The 20,093-nt window shown below is 43.1% G+C and overlaps 1 protein-coding gene across 1 annotated transcript; it reads left to right on the forward strand.

The window, feature by feature from the left end:
* Positions 1-1,626: 1,626 nt before the first annotated feature.
* On the forward strand, positions 1,627-20,021 carry LOC115206188 (POU class 2 homeobox associating factor 2). The gene is made up of 5 exons (XM_029772877.1): positions 1,627-2,158; positions 3,993-4,093; positions 12,580-12,619; positions 14,442-14,737; positions 18,650-20,021. Exons 1-5 carry the CDS (start codon positions 2,149-2,151, stop codon positions 19,046-19,048), a joined length of 846 nt encoding a protein of 281 aa, XP_029628737.1. The 5' UTR covers positions 1,627-2,148; the 3' UTR covers positions 19,049-20,021.
* The last annotated feature ends 72 nt before the right edge of the window (positions 20,022-20,093 follow it).

A 20,093-nucleotide genomic window follows, 5' to 3' on the forward strand; every position in this document is an offset into this window, starting at 1 on the left:
TCCAGTCTCTATGTTGTGCCAAAGTATAGGTATCCTGAGTACAATTTTTATTTGTTGGCTGTGTGGACTTGGAGACAGCCAGCAAGGTAGTTAAAGGAGAAGTTTTATTTTTCACAACCAAATATCTATTTTGGATGTAAATAGCATGTTATAGACGGGTGCAGACACCTTTGTTTTTATAAACTTACCCCAAACAGTGAATCATTGCCTGATCCTCGTATTGCAGTATCGGGGTTCTAAAAACCATGAACAAATGCTTAAAACACACCTAACAGAGGAGGCTGGTGGAAGGAGCTACAGGAGGACAGGCTCATTGAAATGGCTGGAATAGAATACATTTTACAGTATCAAACAAATCAAACATGGAAACCACATGTTTGACTCTGTTCCATTGATTCCATTCCAGCCATTACAATGAGCATGTCCTCCTATAGCTCATCCCACCAGCCTCATCTGACACCCAAATCCGTATTTTTTTAAACGCCAAAGCTCTCAGTATAGTGATGCAGGTCTTTATATGTTGTAGGCCTATACATGAAATTGTGTCATTCTGAACTTTATCCACAAAGTTATATTCCATTTTGTGTGACTCAAGCTGTTACCCCGATAGCATAGCACCGCCTGGAATTTAATAAATGGCATTGGCACTTGGATTGGAACTGGTGCTATGGTCAGATAACATGAAAATAGAGCTCTTTGGCCACGCACACCAGTGGTGGGTTTGGCGTTGAAATACAGAAGCATATGCAGAGAAGTACCTCATACCTATGGTAAAATATAGTGGTGGATATTTGATGTTATTAGCTTTCGTTAGTCCTGAGGCTCTTCTTAAGGTCAACTGCATCATGAACTTTACCAAGTACCAGGACATTTTAACCAAAAACCTGGTTGACACTTGGCCGCAAGTGGACCTTCCAGCAAGACAATAACCCCAAGCAATAATCAAAATCTACAAAGAAATGTTTAACTGACCAGAAAATCAACATTTTCCAAGGATCTGGAAAGATTCTGTATGGAGGAATGGTCTAAGATCCCTCCCAACATGTCTCCAATCTCATAAAACATTTTAGCAAAAGGCTCAGTGTCGCTATCCTCACAAGGGGATTGCCTTGAAAACAGGGGTGCCAATAATTTTGACCCCTATTTTTTTTTAATTTTTTTTTTTACTTCTTAAACAAAATCTCTTTCTCTAAACAATTGTATTAGTATAAAATAATCTCCCAATTTTTGTTGAGCATACAATATAACTCATTATTTGTCAAAAAAAAAGGGGAAAAAAATTATACAGACTTTTTTCCTCATCTTTATCAAGGGTGCCAATAATTATGGATCTGGCTGTATATATTTTTTTTATTTAACTAGGCAAGTCAGTTAAGAACAAATTCTTATTTTCAATGACGGCCTAGGAACAGTGGGTTAACTGCCTTGTTCAGGGGCAGAACAACAGATTTTTACCTTGTCAGCTTGGGGATTCAATCTTGCAACCTTTCGGTTACAATTCCAACACTCTAACCACTAGGCTACCTGCCGCCCCAGTATCATGTTCTCTGAACTTGGAAGGTATCATGTGGAGGATATGCAACCTCCTGATCATGCAGCTTGTGCAGACATTGTTTCTCTGACTTTCTAAGTGATACTATCCTGCATTATTACATAACACATTATTATAAGACTTCATAAAGTCTCAAACATGCTCATAACAAAATAGGGAGCTAAAGCGTTACACCTGTTGCCTTTACTTAAAGTCTGACTGAAACTTCTTTGATATATCATTTCACGCTTTTACTGTACATTGATAGTGTGTAAAAATGTGGGAGCCCAAATAGGCCTAAAGAACTATTACACCATGTTTCAGTGGAACGAAATAGAATGCCTTCCGATGAGTCTCTTAGATGCTGTCCTCTAATCTAGACTGTACATGCAAATAGTCAAAAAACGTCCTACCAATCATTTGCATGGAAAAAGGTCATTTGAAAAACTCCATACATTCTCCATCAGTGGAGTGTGCGAAGGATTCCGTAAGCGTTTCCAGAGGTGGAAAAGGCTTGTCTTTAGTATGATTTTGAACATTGGTACGGCTACACTTTCAGTGGAATAGAGGATTGACCTTCTCAATCTTTGTAATACCAGACCTGAAACTGCTGCATCATGGAAACCGGTAAGGCTAAATGCAACCATAACACTGATTCATAATCATTTATGACATACTTCCATAGTATATTGTTTTGACAAAACTATCATCATCCATAGACATTTTATGCCATCTTCTTTAAGGGGGTGATAATGACATAATTCAAAATATATATTTTTTATTTGTTATTGGTTTATGCTGTCAACTAGCATAACAATCTGGTTTATGCCATTGTCTTTTTTGGAATTGACTAGAATCCTTCAATATACTGTAAAGCTAACATTGTGCTTTGTAAGGTATTGGATTGGTGTATTGGATTGTATTTTTCATATTAACAAAACTGAAAGTATAGTACTGTAGAGTACTGCATCGGGAAATATAGTAACAGTGTGTCATATGAACATAAATATGATTGTTTATTATTTACATCTAAAGATGGCAGTGCAAAGGATAAAGGACATGATGATGCTGAATAGTATGCAAATATTGTTTTGGTGTTGGATTTCCGGTATCCAAACCCTCTTTTCAATTCATAAATAATTCCGTTGGATATCAAACTGCAACACCTAGAAAACGATATCATTATGATCCAACATCAATTTCTGAATGTCAAAACTGTTTGGCCATATGATGGCTATAGTAAAATAGAAACTTATCTTAAGACTCCATTCATAAAGCTGGGATCTTTTACATACTGTACCGTTTTTTTTGCATGTGATTTCCTTTTGCATGTTAAATTGCAAATATAGTCTATTGTATGCTCACTAGGAATATGTTCAGGGGGGATTTGCCTACAAATCAGGCTGGAGACATATTTGCTGTTGAGATTTATGATGTATTTACAAATAAATATTGATACTTTTGATACTTCTATCACTAGGCCTATTTAGACTATTTAAAATGTGTGAGGGGCTATCCAGTGTATGAAACTGTCATCACTGTTAGACAATGACGTTTGTACTAAATAGCTTTTTTTTAACAGTCAATTTGCATTGACCAAAGCCAAAGACAATTTCCATGCCCTTTACACGTATCCCAAAAGGCAATTCAGCTATGCATAAAACTGTGAAAATTCAAATGAATACATGTTTGTAGGAAGGAATGAGGACTGGCACTAAGCAGGAGCAATATATTATCTGAAAAATACATAACCAGCAATATATTGTACTTGTGTTATATTTTACTTTGAGTAAGTACAATTTGAAGATACTTACTTCAAGCTAATTTAAAAAATACTTACAATATAAGTGAGCCAAAACAGAGAATACAATAAGTGCATAGCATATTAGAGCGTTGGGCCAGTAACCGAAAGGTTGCTGGATTGAATCCCCGAGCTGACACCTGTCGTTCTGCCCCTGAGCAAGGCAGTTAACCCATTGTTCCCCGGGCGCCGAAGACGTGGAGGTCGATTATGGCAGCCCCCCGCACCTCTCTGATTCAGAGGGGTTGAGTTAAATGCGGAAGACACATTTCAGTTGAAGGCATTCAGTTGTACAGCTGACTAGGTATCACCCTTCCCCTTTCCTATGTTTAATTCAGGCCTCCTGAAAATAATAGTTTTTCTAGCCTGTTTTTCATATACTTCAAGGAGGTTCATAGAATTTGTTCTAGCAATGTACTTGAGGCAAAATGTTAAACCTTTGTATCAACATAACTACAATTTTAGCCTATCCTTGTGTTAGGAGTGTACTGTATGGAGGTTGTTTTCAATATCCTCCACAGAATAATGAGTGTAGAATAATGTATTAACTTGTATTACTTCACACTCAAATAATGAGTCAATTGTATCTCTGTGCGCATGTGTGTGTGTGTGTGTGTGTGTGTGTGTGTGTGTGAAATATTTCTCTCTCTTTTTCTCCAGAGTATTCTAAAAGGGTCTATCAAGGGGTGAGGGTCAAGCACACAGTGAAAGATCTACTGGCAGAGAAACGACAAAATCAAACAAATGGACCAAGATACAGTGTAAGTATTCCAAGTACCTCTAGCGGGATTCGCTTTTGTATTGTCTTCTTTCTTTCTTTCTTTCTTTCTTTCTTTCTTTCTTTCTTTCTTTCTTTCTTTCTTTCTTTCTTTCTTTCTTTCTTTCTTTCTTTCTTTCTTTCTTTCTTTCACTGGCATATAACCAGACAGTTGATGTCTGTTGGCGAGACAATAGGGTGTTGTCCTTCAATCTTCAGCCTTATTTACATTTGGGCTTATTTTTTATACTAAAGAATCATGACCATAATGCCTACCTATAAGTCCCTCGGCAGTATATCTTTATTTCTCCACTTCTCAGCCATGAGTGAAAGCTAAGCCTATGGGTAAATACCAGAACATTGGGTTTAAGAGACAAAAACAAAGCCAAGCAGACCCATGAAAACCCCACAATCAGCAGGACAACAATAATATGCAATGGCTAATGGTCATGAACTCCAGCAGTCGTGAGGAGGATAGCTAACACAAACCCTTTTTGGTCTGCCAGGTTGGTCTATGCAAAGTCAAATTCTCGCACACCTGCCGACCGATATTGTTCTCCATGCAGGCCGCAGACAAGCTAGCCATTGTTGCCTCAGATACAGCGAAATCGGCCTATGAGACATCTGCCTGAGCAAACAGGAAAAGTTTTCATCTCCCAAGCCACCTGTCAATGCCCTTTACAGGACTCCATTTGTTTTCTGTTACCATTACCATTGGCACTCACTAGACAGTAACTACACTCTTCATGGACAGATCCTGATGAGGGATCGACAAACTGTGAGGTAGATGCCATGAGTTTCAACATCGTAAGCCATAAGACATGCTTTCACACTCTGTGACCATCCTTCCATGCCTGGACTGTATGGCCCTTTAGAAACATACATTTATTTTGTAGAAAAAAAACCCACTTAAATTCATGTTAAATCTCCACAGATTACAGTTTGTTTTGAATATCAAGAAACAACCTTTGTGGCAGAACAATACTAAATGTGGTGTTGAGTTAATATTATTTACTCAGAGTTACAGGATTGGTAAGACCCCAGTGTTACTATGCCATCAATAGGTTTTGACTTAACACAAAATTAGATTGGATTTGTGTGATTAAAGACAAAATTATACTATATATCCAATGATACTGTGTGTTTATGTTTTAATCTAGTAGATTCTCGGTCTTCTTTTGTACATGTGAGAGTTGTGTACCCAGGTTCATGGGTGAACAATACGGACTAAAGACGCATTCAGATAACAGGGCCACACCATCTAAAGGTTGCCTAGACTTTCTCTTATGCTCTCTCTCTCTCTCATTCTAGTTTGCAGTCTTTTATCCTAGAGAGAAAGGCCATTGATTGGCATTGGCAAACTTTAGCCACAAAGTGATTCAAGTCAAGTCGCAACATGAACCCATAGAAATCAAAGGGAAATGCCTTTGACAACAGGCTTGCTGCCTCAATGACATGACAAAGACCATCTTACACAATCTCAAGTAATAATGAACTTCAAGTTTCATAAAGAAGAATATTAAAGAGATATCACCATAGATTCAATTTTCTATTCATTTGTGCATTATTAGACTCTAATATCGTGGCACAAGTAAGATATGTGTTGTATCCTAGACCGAGAACTCAAGGAATGCTGAGAGAGAAATGGTATTAGCCAGCTCTTCTTTACTCACTTATAGTAGCCTATGCTATATGCAAAACTGACTGAGGTTTGGGCATTATTAGGGCCAGCCGGCCAACCAGTGTACCTTCACTGTTGTGTTATTGTGGAGGAAAGAGTACTTTTCAATTGTAAACACTCGGGTATGCACACTTAAAATAATTAATCAGAGTAAATAGTCATGTAGAACTAAAATATCTGCACACTAGTATGCCCCCAAATTCTTGTTCTTATAAGGACAACATTTTGACTGGTAACTGGTTTCCCTTAAGGAAGGACAGCCTTTTCACCAAATACAGCAGCATATAAAAATGTAACTGTCATACAACACATTGCAGCCCAACATGCTTCACAGATCCTCTCTTTATTAAGACCTGTAGCTGGGGATGTTGGTTGGTAGTTGCAGTACCTTTTCAAAGCATTAGCGAAACCTCTATTATTATGATTTTTTTTGGTAGTGCATCAGCAGTTTTCCTCTTATTTGGTGCCCCCCATCAAAATCTTGCTTAGGGTCCCCAAAATGTTAGAAACAGCCCTGGGTAATTGTTAGCCTCCCCATGCAGGTTTATCGTGTCTCTCCATCAGGTGCTTTGCTGTGAACTGGGAGAACATGAGGCTTTAACAACATGATTTCCATACGCAGCCTTCAGAGAAGCACTGAGGCATTGACCTGGTCCACATGGGGAAGTCTTGGCATGGGCAAATTACATTCAAATCCAACCCTCAAAATTTGCTTGCCTTCCAGCCAACACAGCCTTAAAATCAACTCTTTCATGTTTGCAATATGCAAACAAAAAAGAGCTTGTCCTCCTTTCTAACCCTCGCTGTGTGTGTGTGTGTGTCTTTAAAACAAATCCCTGTAAGCATATATCCCTTTTCTAACCCTACAAACATTTATACTATACATTCTAACAAGCTTGCTATAAATGTCATGCAAAATGTGTCTTCAATAACCGTAGACTCCATAAAGACTTGTCCTTTCTACAGTATATCTTTACTTCAGACTCCACGGCACCCAAGAGGATAATAAAGCCATTCAGAAGTGTATTAAACCCCATAAATCATTCTGACTTCTGCATTATAAGCTCTTCGTAATGCTAAACTTGACACAATGCCTGCTATAAAAGTTAATGACGTTTTTTTTCTTCAGTCTATGATGATAATGATCATGACTTTTATTTCACAGAATGTCACTGTATACTTTGTTACTGTCCATGTTATGTGTTCACATCAAACATGAAAAAAGGCCTGCATTCATTTGGGTCACACTTTTTGGGGATAGTCCATCTGTTGCTGCTCTACAGATGGTCATACTATCAACAAACTATCTACTGATAAGCAACTGACTATCTGTTGATAAGCAACTGACTATCTGTTGATAAGCAACTGACTATCTGTTGATAAGCAACTGACTATCTGTTGATAGGCAACGGACTATCTGTTGATAAGCAACTGCTTGCTAAGGTTACAGTTAGGGTTAGGTTTAGAATAAGGGCTAGGGTTAGGAGATAGTTAGTTGAAATGTTACTCTACACTCTTAGAAAAAAGGGTTATAAAAGTTTGCAGAGAGATTGGGTAAACCAAGAACAAATTTCATCTGAAGAACCCTTTTTGGAAGACGAGGGTTCTTTATAAGGCAACGGGTTCTACCCAGAACTTTCTTCATGCTAAGAACTGTTTTTTTAAGAAAGGGTTCTTTGATGATTCTTAGGAAGGAAAGAAGGATTCTTTGGAAGGGAAGAAGGGTTCTACGTAGAACCCTTCTGAATCTGAATAAGAATTTTTTTTTTGGTATTTTTTGTATTATTCTTTTAAATAGTGCTTGAGATTTAGTGTTTACCTCAATGTTTAAAGTTTAAGATCAGGAGTTTGAGTAATCTGATCAGTTTAAAAGGCTAGATGTGAGAATGTTTTAAATTGTACATACAGTATATGGGAATATTTGTAAATGTATCTGGTATTCCCTTGATAATTTTACATATACAGTAGTTGATATCTTTGCCAAGATAAACATTTTTCAAATAAGTATTTTCTGTGATTTTATTGAGCAGTGAGTAGGAGAATAGTATGGAGTCTGAGTGAACCAGCAGTGTATTGTATGGAACACAGCAAATTGGCCACTTGGCCAGTGTTACCTAGTGTTGATTTTTCAGTGTAACTTTTATAGTGTTGATTCAGGAATAGAATTAATTCTGTAAAGTGGTGTATGTGTGATTGTGTCATTTTTACTCAAAACCACACCCATCATTATCATTTTTCCCAGCATGCCCTATTGCAGGCTGATTTTCAGAATTTTTTGTTTCAAAATCAGTGTTTTTGCATTGATTGGTTGATTAATTTTATGCTACACAATTATAAATAATTTACATTTTCTAAACTAATCCAATCTGTTAGTAGTCTCATTACTGAGATGGTTGTTTCAGTTTAGATGATTTAGGTAGTCTCCTTTATCAACCTTCTCTACCCTGGCTGTCATTCTGAATGCAGGTTGCGGGTGATTAAAAGTCAATATTGTTGGGTATCCTCACTCTGGCTAGATTCCAATAGGAATCACACATCCCTTTACAAGCCAGCATAATGTGACTTGAAGGCCTGATGTGGTCTGTAAACCAGGAGTTTCAACCACTGTGTTAGGGTATAACTAACTTATGATATATCGAATGTATTGTCATAAAAAAATTGCAAATAATGCTGGTAGAACCGTTCATGGAGGATTCTAGGAAGGAACCCTTCAAAGATATAAGGGTTTTTGGTAGAACTGTTCACAGAGTGTTCTAGAATGAACTCTTGCAAGATAAAAGGGTTCTTGATAGAACCCTTCATAGAGAGTTCAAGGTAGAACCTTTAGAGAATAAAAAGGTTATTGGCAGAACCCTTTATGGAGAGTTCTAGGAAGAACACTTCATAGAGGCTTCTTTGTATACTGAACAAAAATAATGATCCATCCACCTGTCATGGCTGTCAAAAGGAGCCAGTGTGTTCCTAGAACTCTCCATAAAGGGTTCTGCCAATAACCTTTTAATTCTCTAAAGGTTCTACCTTGAACTCTCTATGAAGGGTTCTATCAAGAACCCTTTTATCTTTCAAGAGTTAATTCTAGAACACTCTGTGTGTGTTTTGTTCCACATATTTATTTAGACTGTGAAACTTATTGCAATACAAAATAAACTGAAGGACAAAACAACAAACCGTGACGCAGAGGAGAAACAAACACTACTCACAAAATATAATCACCCACAAAAACAGGTGGGACAAACATCAGCTTAAATATGACCTCCAATTAGAGACAACAACGACCAGCTGCCTCTAATTGGAGATCATACCAAACAAAACCATCATAGAAATACAAAACTAGAAACTGAACATACAAATACAAAACATAGACAAACACCCCCGTCACGCCCTGATCTACTCTACCATAGAAAATAACAACATACTATGGTCAGGACGTGACACCACCTGACAGGTGTGACATATCAACAAGCTGATTAAACAGCGTGATCAATACACAGGTGCACCAGATGTGCAACAAAATATATAAACGCAACATGCAACAATTTAAAATACTTTACTGAGTTACAGTTAATATAATGAAATCAGTCAATTGAAATAAATGCATTAGGCCCTAATCTATGGATTTCACATGACTGGGAATACAGATATGCATCTGTTGGTCACAGATACCTTAAAAAAAAGGTAGTTGCATGGTTTTAAAAAAACGTACAGTATCTGATGTGACCACCATTTGCCTCATGCAGCATCACACATCTCCTTCGCATAGAGTTGAGCAGGCTGTTGACTGTGATCTGTGGAATGTTGTCCCACTCCTCTTCAATGACTGTGTGAAGTTGCTGGATATATGCTGGATACATGCGGGAACACGCTGTCGTACACGTTGATCCAGAGCATCCCAAACATGCTCAATGGGTGAAATGTCTGGTGAGTATGCAGGACATGGAAGAACTGAGACATTTTCAGCTTCCAAGAATTGTCTACAGATCCTTGCAATCTGGGGCCGTGCATTATCATGCTGAAACATGAGGTGATGGCGACGGATGAATGGAACAACAATGGGCCTCAGGATCTCGTCATGGTATCTCTGTGCATTCAAATTGCCATTGATAAAATGCAATTGGGTTTGTTGTCCATAGCTTATGCCTGCCCATACCATAACCCCACCACCCCCATGGGTCACTCTGTTCACCACGTTGACATCAGCAAACAGCTCGCCCACACAATGCCATACATGTGGTCTGTGGTTGTGAGGCCGGTTGGACGTACTGTCAAATTCTCTAAAACGATGTTGGAGGAGGTTTATGGTAGAGAAATGAACATAACATTTTCTGGCAACAGCTCTAGTGGACGTTCCTGTAGTCAGGATGCCAATTGCATGCTCCCTCAAAACTTGAGTAATCTGTGGCATTGGGTTGTATGACAAAACTACACATTTTAGAGTGGCCTTTTATTGTCCCCAGCACAAGATGCACCTGTGTAATGATCATGCTGTTTAATCAGCTTGTTGATATGCCACACCTGTCAGGTGGATGGATTATCTTGGCAAAGGAGAAATCCTCCCTAACAGGGATTTGTGCACAACATTTGAGAGAAATAAGATTTTTGTGTTTATGGAACATTTCTGGGATATTTTATTTCAACTCATGAAACATTGAACCCTTTACATGGAACAATTTACATGTTGCATTTATATTGTTGTTCAGGGTAGAACCCTCTGCAAAGGGTTCTACCAAGCACCAAAAAGGGTTCCCCTATGGGGACAAACCGAAGAACCCTATTTGATTCTACTTTTCTAAGAGTGTAGATAGTCTGTAGAGCATCTACAGATGGACTATCCAAATAAAGGTTTACCATCACTTGGATATAGATTGCATTCGGTAAGTATTCAGACCTCTTGGCTTTTCCCACATTTTGTTACATTACAGCCTTATTCTAAAATGTATTCATGTTTTTCCTCATCAATCTACACACAATACCCCATAATGACTAAGCGAAAACAGTTATTTTTGTAAGTTTTGCAAATTTATTAAAAAAGAAAAACCTGAAATACCTTTTTTAAGTATTCAGACACTTTGCTATGAGACTCGAAATTGAGCTCAGGTGCAGATCTGGGGAAGGGTACCATTGAAGGTCCCCAAGAATACAGTGGCCTCCATCATTCTTAAATGGAAGAAGTTTGGAACCACCAAGACTCTTCCTAGAATTGGCCACCCGCCAAACTAAGCAATCATGGGAGAAGGGCCTTGGTCAGGGAGGTGACCAAGAACTCAATGGTCACTCTGACAGAGCTCCAGAGGTCCTCTTTGGAGATGGGAGAACCTTCCAGAAGGACAACCATCTCTGCAGCACTCCACCAATCAGGCCTTTATGGTAGAGTGGCCAGACGGAAGCCACTCTTCAGTAAAAGGCACATGACAGCCCACTTGGAGTTTGCCAAAAGGCACCTAAAGGACTTTCAGACCATGAGAAGCAAGATTCTCTGGTTTGATGAAACCATCATTGAACTCTTTGGCCTGAATGCGAAGAGTCACGTCTGGAGGAAACCTGGCACCATCCCTACGGTGAAGCATGGTGGTGGCAGCATCATAGTGTGGAGATGTTTTTTTCCCTCCTTTTTCTCCCCAATTTCGATCTTGTCTCATCGCTGCAACTCGGGAGGCGAAGGTCGAGTCATGCGTCCTCCAAAACATGACCCACCTAACCACACTTCTTAACACCCGCCCGCTTAACCAGCTGCACCAACGTGTCAGAGGAAACACTGTTCAACAACGAGTCGCTAGAGCACAATGAGACAAGTAAAGCCCCCCCGGCCAAACCCTCCCCTAAGCCGGACGACACTGGGCCAATTGTGCACTGCCCTATGGGACTCTTGTGATACAGCCCGGGATCAAACCTGGGTCTGTCGTGACGCCGCTAGCACTGAGATGCAGTGCCTTAGACCGCTGCGCCACTCAGGAGGCCCTTGTAGGGATGTTTTTCAGCGGCAGGGACTGGGAGACTAGTCAGGATCGAAGGAAAGATGAACGGAGCAAAGTACAGAGAGATCCTTCATGAAAACCTGCTTCAGAGCACTCAGGACATCAGACTGGGGTGAAGGTTCACCTTCCAATAGAACAACGACCCTAAGCACAGAGCCAAGACAACACAGGAATGGCTTCGGGAGAAGCCTCTGAATGTCCTTGAGTGGCCCAGTCAGAGCCCAGACTTGAACCCGATCAAACATCCCTGGAGAGACCTGAAAATAGCTGTGCAGCAACACTTCTCATCTAACCTTACAGAGCTTGAGAAGATCTGCAGAGAAGAAATGGGAGAAACTCCCCAAATACAGGCATGCCAAGCTTGTAGCATCATACCCAAGAAGACTTGAGGCTGGAATCGCTGCCAAAGGTGCTTCAACAAAGTACTGAGTAAAGGGTCTGAATGCTATATTTCAGTTTTCTATTTTTAATACATTTGCAAACATTTTTAATAACCTGTTTTTGCTTTGTCATTATGGAGTATTGTGTATAGATTGATGAGAAAAAAAACTACAATTTAATCAATTTTAGAATAAGGCTGTAACGTAACAAAATGTTGAAAAAGTCAAGGGGTCTGAATACTTTCCGAATGCACTCTAAGTTGCAATTCTTGTAGCTTTGTTTTAAATTTCTTTATATCATAGCAACATGTCTTAATAGACCACACACTGACATACGCTTCGGCTTGTGCCTTCCTCAGCGCGTGTGTGGTGGCATGATATGTGTTACCAGAATCAGACCTGTTCTCATAATGCCATGGTTCCAGGATTTTATGTTTGTCTGTTCTTTCATTTGTAGGGAGGAACATCCAGCCAATCATCATTTGTCCAAATGCCAGGTGAGAAAAATCTCTGTGTAAATGATGTAATTATTGATGAGTCCCACTGACCTTTCAACTCTCCTAATAGTGTTTGAGGTAAGGGAAGTACAGTATTATAGACAACATCTTTTAAATGTCACATTTACAAGCAAAGTTCTGAAAAAGTAGAATAAAACCCATTTACTGGTGAAGGCTTGTGAAGGCTTGTTTCGATGTTAACAGTAACCACCAGAGCTTTGAATGTGTACTCCGATTATATTGTATGTTTTGTTCTGATAGCTACTGCCCACTAGAAACGTTTTCCTGCAGGCTTTTTATGAGCCTTCATAAGGTTTATAATATGTTATGTCTCTTTTTACTGACTCAAAATGTTTATTATTTAGTCAGGATTTTATGAGATTATAATATCACATTATAAGGGTGTCATCTATATATTTTATTTTATTTAACCTTTATTTAACTAGGCAAGTCAGTTTAGAACAAATTCTTATTTACAATGACGGCCTACCCCGGCCAAACCCTAACCCGGACAATGCTGGGCCAATTGTGCACCGCCCTAAGGGACTCCCAATCACGGCCGGTTGGGATGCAGCCTGGAATCGAACCAGGGTCTGTAGTGACGCCTCTAGCACTGAGATGCAGTGCCTTAGACCGCTGCACCTCTCGCACAAATCTTACAATGCATTAAAATCATCATAATGTATTGTACCTGGACGGCAGGTCGCCTAGATGAGGAAGCAGGTCGCCTAGATGGGGAGGCAGGTCGCCTAAATGGGGCGGCAGGTCGCCTAAATGGGGCCGCCGGTTGCCTTGATGGGGCGGCAGGTCGCCTAAATTGGGCGGCAGGTCGCCTAAATGGGGCGGCAGGTCGTCTGGATGAGGAGGCAAGTAACCTAAATGGGGCGGCAGGTCACCTTCAAGGAGCGGCAGGTCGCCTAAATGGGGCGGCAGGTCGCCTAAATGGGGCGGCAGGTCGCCTAAATGGGGAGGCAGGTCGCTTAGATGGGATGACAGGTAGCCTAGATGGGACGACAGGTCGCCTAGATGGGGCGGCAGGTAGCCTAGATGGGGCGGCAGGTCACCTAGATGGTGCGGCAGGTCGCCTAGATGGTGCGGCAGGTCGCCTAGATGGGGCGCAGGTCGCCTAGATGGGGCGACAGCTGGCCTAGATGGGGCGGCAGGTCGCATAGATGGGGCGGCAGGTGGCCTAGATGGGGCGGCAGGTCGCCTAGATGGGGCGGCAGGTCGCCTAGATGGGGCGGCAGGTCGCATAGATGGGGCGGCAGGTGGCCTAGATGGGGCGGCAGGTCGCCTAGATGGGGAGGAAGGTCACCTAGATGGGGCGGCAGGTCGCCTAGATGGGGCGACAGGTCGCCTAGATGTGGTGGCAGGTAGCTTAGCAGTTAGAGCATTGGGTCAGTAACCGAAAGCTTGCTTGTTTGAGTCCCTGAGCCGGCAAGGTGAAAAAAATCAGCCGTTCTGTCCTTGAGCAAGGGAGTTAAACTCCACCCCTGGGGCCGATGACATCAATTAAGGCAGCCCCCAGCACCTCTCTGATTCAGAGGGGTTAGGTTAAATGTGGAAAACACATTTCCATTGAATCCATTCAGTTGTGCAATTGACTAAGTATCCCCTTCCCTACCTGCAGGCTGTAAGTAAAGTGTTCATTTAGCAGACACTTTTATCCAAAGTGACTTACAGTAGTGTGTGCATACATTTTGGGTGGCCCCAGCCGGAATCGTACCCCACAATCCTGGCATTGCAAGCACCATGCTCTACCAACTGAGCCACACAGGACCACTTGTTACTAATGTTTTCTCCCTGGTTCCCTTTACAACAGGGTCTCACATGATCCCTAGCTACTACGGCATGAGGCGACCTTTCATCTCCGACTCGGACTTCTCTCCCAAGCAGTTCTCGGGCGAGGTCTACTCCTCATCCCTGGGGGGCAAGCCTCTAGGTTGTGACCCATCAGCCATGTCTGGCTACCCGTCCGTCATAGACAGCTACTACCCGGAAACATTCGGAGACTACCGTAGTGCAGCCTTCACCACCGGAGGGAGCTCCATCTTCCCCAGCTCAGCCCTGTCCACTCTGCTACCACCTTTCTCTGGAGAGTCCCCCCACTTTCTCCTGGTAAGTCACTCTGTCAGTGGTCAGTACTAGTGATGGAATGGGACTGTTGGGCTATGGCTTTACATTATGGGCCAGTTTCTCAAACATGGTTTAAAGTCTAGTCCTGGACTAAGAATTGTTCAAGGCCAGGCTAAATCCAGGAAACACACCCTATGTGTTATTGTTTTTTATGTGATGTGAGATGGCACAAAGCATGTAAATAGGGCTGGGGGCTGGAGCGGGTAGGGTATATCCAAATGAGCACACATTTCACACAAGCATGATGGAAAATATAAATTACATTTAAGTCATTTAGCAGACGCTCTTATCCAGAGCGACTTACAAATTGGTGGATTCACCTTATGATATCCAGTGGAACAGCCACTTTACAATAGTGCATCTAAATCTTTTAAGGGGGGGGGGGGGGGTTAGAAGGATTACTTTATCCTATCCTAGGTATTCCTTAAAGAGGTGGGGTTTCAGGTGTCTTCGGAAGGTGGTGATTGACTCCGCTGTCCTGGCGTCGTGAGGGAGCTTGTTCCACCATTGGGGTGCCAGAGCAGCGAACAGTTTTGACTGGGCTGAGCGGGAACTGTGCTTCCTCAGAGGTAGGGAGGCGAGCAGGCCAGAGGTGGATGAACGCAGTGCCCTTGTTTGGGTGTAGGGCCTGATCAGAGCCTGAAGGTACGGAGGTGCCGTTCCCCTCACAGCTCCGTAGGCAAGCACCATGGTCTTGTAGCGGATGCGAGCTTCAACTGGAAGCCAGTGGAGAGAGCGGAGGAGCGGGGTGACGTGAGAGAACTTGGGAAGGTTGAACACCAGACGGGCTGCGGCGTTCTGGATGAGTTGTAGGGGTTTAATGGCACAGGCAGGGAGCCCAGCCAACAGCGAGTTGCAGTAATCCAGACGGGAGATGACAAGCGCCTGGATTAGGACCTGCGCCGCTTCCTGTGTGAGGCAGGGTCGTACTCTGCGAATGTTGTAGAGCATGAACCTACAGGATCGGGTCACTGCCTTGATGTTAGTAGAGAACGACAGGGTGCTGTCCAGGGTCACGCCAAGGTTCTTAGCACTCTGGGAGGAGGACACAATGGAGTTGTCAACCGTGATGGCGAGATCATGGAACGGGCAGTCCTTCCCCGGGAGGAAGAGCAGCTCCGTCTTGCCGAGGTTCAGCTTGAGGTGGTGATCCGTCATCCACATTGATATGTCTGCCAGACATGCAGAGATGCGATTCGCCACCTGGTTATCAGAAGGGGGAAAGGAGAAGATTAATTGTGTGTCGTCTGCATAGCAATGATAGGAGAGACCATGTGAGGATATGACAGAGCCAAGTGACTTGGTGTATAGCGAGAATAGGAGAGGGCCTAGAACAGAGCCCTGGGGGACACCAGTGGTGAGAGCACGTGGTGCGGAGACAGATTCTCGCCACGCCACCTGGTAGGAGCGACCTGTCAGGTAGGACGCAATCCAAGCGTGGGCCGCGCCGGAGATGCCCAACTCGGAGAGGGTGGAGAGGAGGATCTGATGGTTCACCGTATCAAAGGCAGCAGATAGGTCTAGGAGGATGAGAGCAGAGGAGAGAGAGTTAGCTTTAGCAGTGCGGAGAGCCTCCATGACACAGAGAAGAGCAGTCTCAGTTGAATGACCAGTCGTGAAACCTGACTGATTTGGATCGAGAAGGTCATTCTGAGAGAGATAGCAGGAGAGCTGGCCAAGGACGGCACGTTCAAGAGTTTTGGAGAGAAAAGAAAGAAGGGATACTGGTCTGTAGTTGTTGACTTCGGAGGGATCGAGTGTAGGTTTTTTCAGAAGGGGTGCAACTCTCGCTCTCTTGAAGACGGAAGGGACGTAGCCAGCGGTCAAGGATGAGTTGATGAGCGAGGTGAGGTAAGGGAGAAGGTCTCCGGAAATGGTCTGGAGAAGAGAGGAGGGGATAGGGTCAAGCGGGCAGGTTGTTGGGCGGCCGGCCGTCACAAGACGCGAGATTTCATCTGGAGAGAGAGGGGAGAAAGAGGTCAAAGCACAGGGTAGGGCAGTGTGAGCAGGACCAGCGGTGTCGTTTGACTTAGCAAACGAGGATCGGATGTCGTCGACCTTCTTTTCAAAATGGTTGACGAAGTCATCCGCAGAGAGGGAGGAGGGGGGGAGGGGGAGGAGGATTCAGGAGGGAGGAGAAGGTGGCAAAGAGCTTCCTAGGGTTAGAGGCAGATGCTTGGAATTTAGAGTGGTATAAAGTGGCTTTAGCAGCAGAGACAGAAGAGGAAAATGTAGAGAGGAGGGAGTGAAAGGATGCCAGGTCCGCAGGGAGGCGAGTTTTCCTCCATTTCCGCTTGGCTGCCCGGAGCCCTGTTCTGTGAGCTTGCAATGAGTTGTCGAGCCACGGAGCAGGAGGGGAGGACCGAGCCGGCCTGGAGGATAGGGGACATAGAGAATCAAAGGATGCAGAAAGGGAGGAGAGGAGGGTTGAGGAGGCAGAATCAGGGGATAGGTTGGAGAAGGTTTGAGCAGAGGGAAGAGATGATAGGATGGAAGAGGAGAGAGTAGCGGGAGAGAGAGAGCGAAGGTTGGGACGGCGCAATACCATCCGAGTAGGGGCAGAGTAAGAAGTGTTGGATGAGAGCGAGAGGGAAAAGGATACAAGGTAGTGGTCGGAGACTTGGAGGGGAGTTGCAATGAGATTAGTGGACGAACAGCATCTAGTAAAGATGAGGTTAAGCGTATTGCCTGCCTTGTGAGTAGGGGGGGAAGGTGAGAGGGTGAGGTCAAAAGAGGAGAGAAGTGGAAAGAAGGAGGCAGAGAGGAATGAGTCAAAGGTAGACGTGGGGAGGTTAAAGTCACCCAGAACTGTGAGAGGTGAGCCATCCTCAGGAAAGGAACTTATCAAGACGTCAAGCTCATTGATGAACTCTCCAAGGGAACCTGGAGGGCGATAAATGATAAGGATGTTAAGCTTGAAAGGGCTGGTAACAGTGACAGCATGGAATTCAAATGAGGAGATAGACAGATGGGTCAGGGGAGAAAGAGAGAATGTCCACTTGGGAGAGATGAGGATTCCAGTGCCACCACCCCGCTGGCCAGATGCTCTCGGGGTATGCGAGAAAACGTGGGCAGACGAGGAGAGAGCAGTAGGAGTAGCAGTGTTATCTGTGGTAATCCATGTTTCCGTCAGTGCCAAGAAGTCGAGGTGCTGGAGGGTAGCATAGGCTGAGATGAACTCTGCCTTGTTGGCCGCAGACCGGCAGTTCCAGAGGCTGCCGGAGACCTGGAACTCCACGTGGGTCGTGCGCGCTGGGACCACCAGGTTAGAGTGGCAGCGACCACGCGGTGTGAAGCGTTTGTATAGCCTGTGCAGAGGTGAGAGAACAGGGATAGACAGATACATAGTTGACAGGCTACAGAAGAGGCTACGCTAATGCAAAGGAGATTGGAATGACAAGTGGACTACACTTCTCGAATGTTCAGAAAGTTAAGCTTACGTTGCAAAAATTGTATTGACTAAAATTACGAAGATGATACAGTACAGCTGGCTGGTGAAGTAGGCTAGCTAGCAGTGGCTGCGTTGTTGACTTTGTTTGAACGTGTAGCTGGCTAGGTAACCTCGATAGTTTCAGTACTACACCTTATCATGACTGCTCCCACGAATAAATCTAATTCCACAGGTGAGAAGTGTGTCCCTATGTTACTGATTGGGGTTCAAACCCAGATCTGTGCTCTACAAGGCTTTGTTAGCCCACTGAGATAAAGCCTAGACATTATCTCAGTGAGCCAACATGTCTTCAGGTCTCCAGCATGGTTAATCATCACACGAGCATGGTTCCAAACCATCTCTGTTACACATACATCTTAGGGCATTCTGCAATCGGCAAAACCAACAAACAACAGTAATTTCTCCATCATCTCTGTTCTTTTCTCTGGCTGTTGCTCCTGCAGAGAGATTCGTGGGAGCAACCAGTGGCAGACCCAGTGACCCAGGGAGAGGGTTTGTGTGCAGACGGCCTTACCTCTGTTCCAGTCTCCCTACCCAGCCCCGACCCTCCCGGGAGCCCATCACAGTACCGCTGCTCCACCCGTAGCTCCTCCATGGCCTCGGCACAGCCCTATGCCCTTCACCCTCTGGAAGAAGTACACTACCACACCTCTTACCCTGCTGCCTCCACTTTCACATGCCCTTCCTATATGACTGTCTCCAATGACCTAGCCTCCAAGATGGCCCCTCTAGCTAATGAGGACTCTGAAAGTACCCTCGCCACACATAGTGACACGCACTCGTGGGTGAAAGAAGATGGTGGAAGCTCTTGGTCGCCATATGAGATTCGGAGGTCTTATTAAATCCATTTGGAAACATCCTGTCCTTCACAGAAAACCAAAACAATGCAGATGCAAGTGACTCAGCTCCTTGTGGTCCAAATATTTGACTTTGTGGACTGATAATCTTTTTATAGAAGTACAAAGTGGAACTTTTACTTATTTGACCCTCCTAAGTCTCCTGGTGACATTATGGTATGTAAGAACTAACTCACTGGGCACACAATGGTTGAATCAATGTTGTTTACACGTCATTTCAATTAAATTATGTTGAACCAACATAAAATAGACATTGAGTTGACCTCTGTGCCCAGTGGGAACCCTTTGCATGGGCACGTGACAATGTAAAGGACCAGTAAGGATTCAGTGGTTAGACCTAGAATAACTGTGCCTGTGTTCAAATGTTTGAAATAGATGTGTTTTTATATAGTGATTATATTAGGAAAACATCATTTTAAATGATATACTGCCATTGCGACAACTGCAATTACAATGTATTTTTTGCTAAAGGTCGTTTTACTTTAACCTTCTTCTTTACTTTATCGCATCTTGTTGTCAGCTTTAATAACCAAATCAGAGTTTATCCAACTGTATCTGCATCAGGTGAGCATTTACTCTGGGAAGCTTTCGTAATGAATGTGTATGTTTTTTTGTTTCTGTTTTTTATATTTTAGGAGCTTGTTGCAATGCATTCATTTCTAGTAATAGGCAGCAGTGACAATTCAAAGAAAAGTCTTGAATATAACGAAAGACAATCAGAGATGACCATCCACAGGATTCTTCAAGAAGTGAGTGGGAATCTATACCTGAATATTTTACATTCAGAGACAATGCAGGGAACGGAATTGGTCAATAGATGCAAGTGATTTACCATACGCCCAGTTCCTGTGTTTTGCTTTTCATTTCAAGAAATAAACAACATAGATAATGTATTGGGCAGTAGAATGTGTATTATAAATCCAATATAATAAAAGAGACTGCAATAAATGCATGAAAATGAAACATATTGTTTGCTAAAATTACACATGGAGAAAAAAACGATTTTGCCACTGCATTCAATTAAGACGGA

This window comes from Salmo trutta, chromosome 13, assembly GCF_901001165.1.
Source record: "Salmo trutta chromosome 13, fSalTru1.1, whole genome shotgun sequence".
NCBI lineage: Eukaryota > Metazoa > Chordata > Actinopteri > Salmoniformes > Salmonidae > Salmo > Salmo trutta.

Excerpts from the sequence above, each read along its gene's own strand:
- LOC115206188 (XM_029772877.1), top strand. Across the intron at positions 4,094-12,579 it reads CAAATGGACCAAGATACAGT|GGAGGAACATCCAGCCAATC; the intron begins GTAAGTATTCCA and ends TTTCATTTGTAG. Across the intron at positions 12,620-14,441 it reads ATCATTTGTCCAAATGCCAG|GGTCTCACATGATCCCTAGC; the intron begins GTGAGAAAAATC and ends CCTTTACAACAG.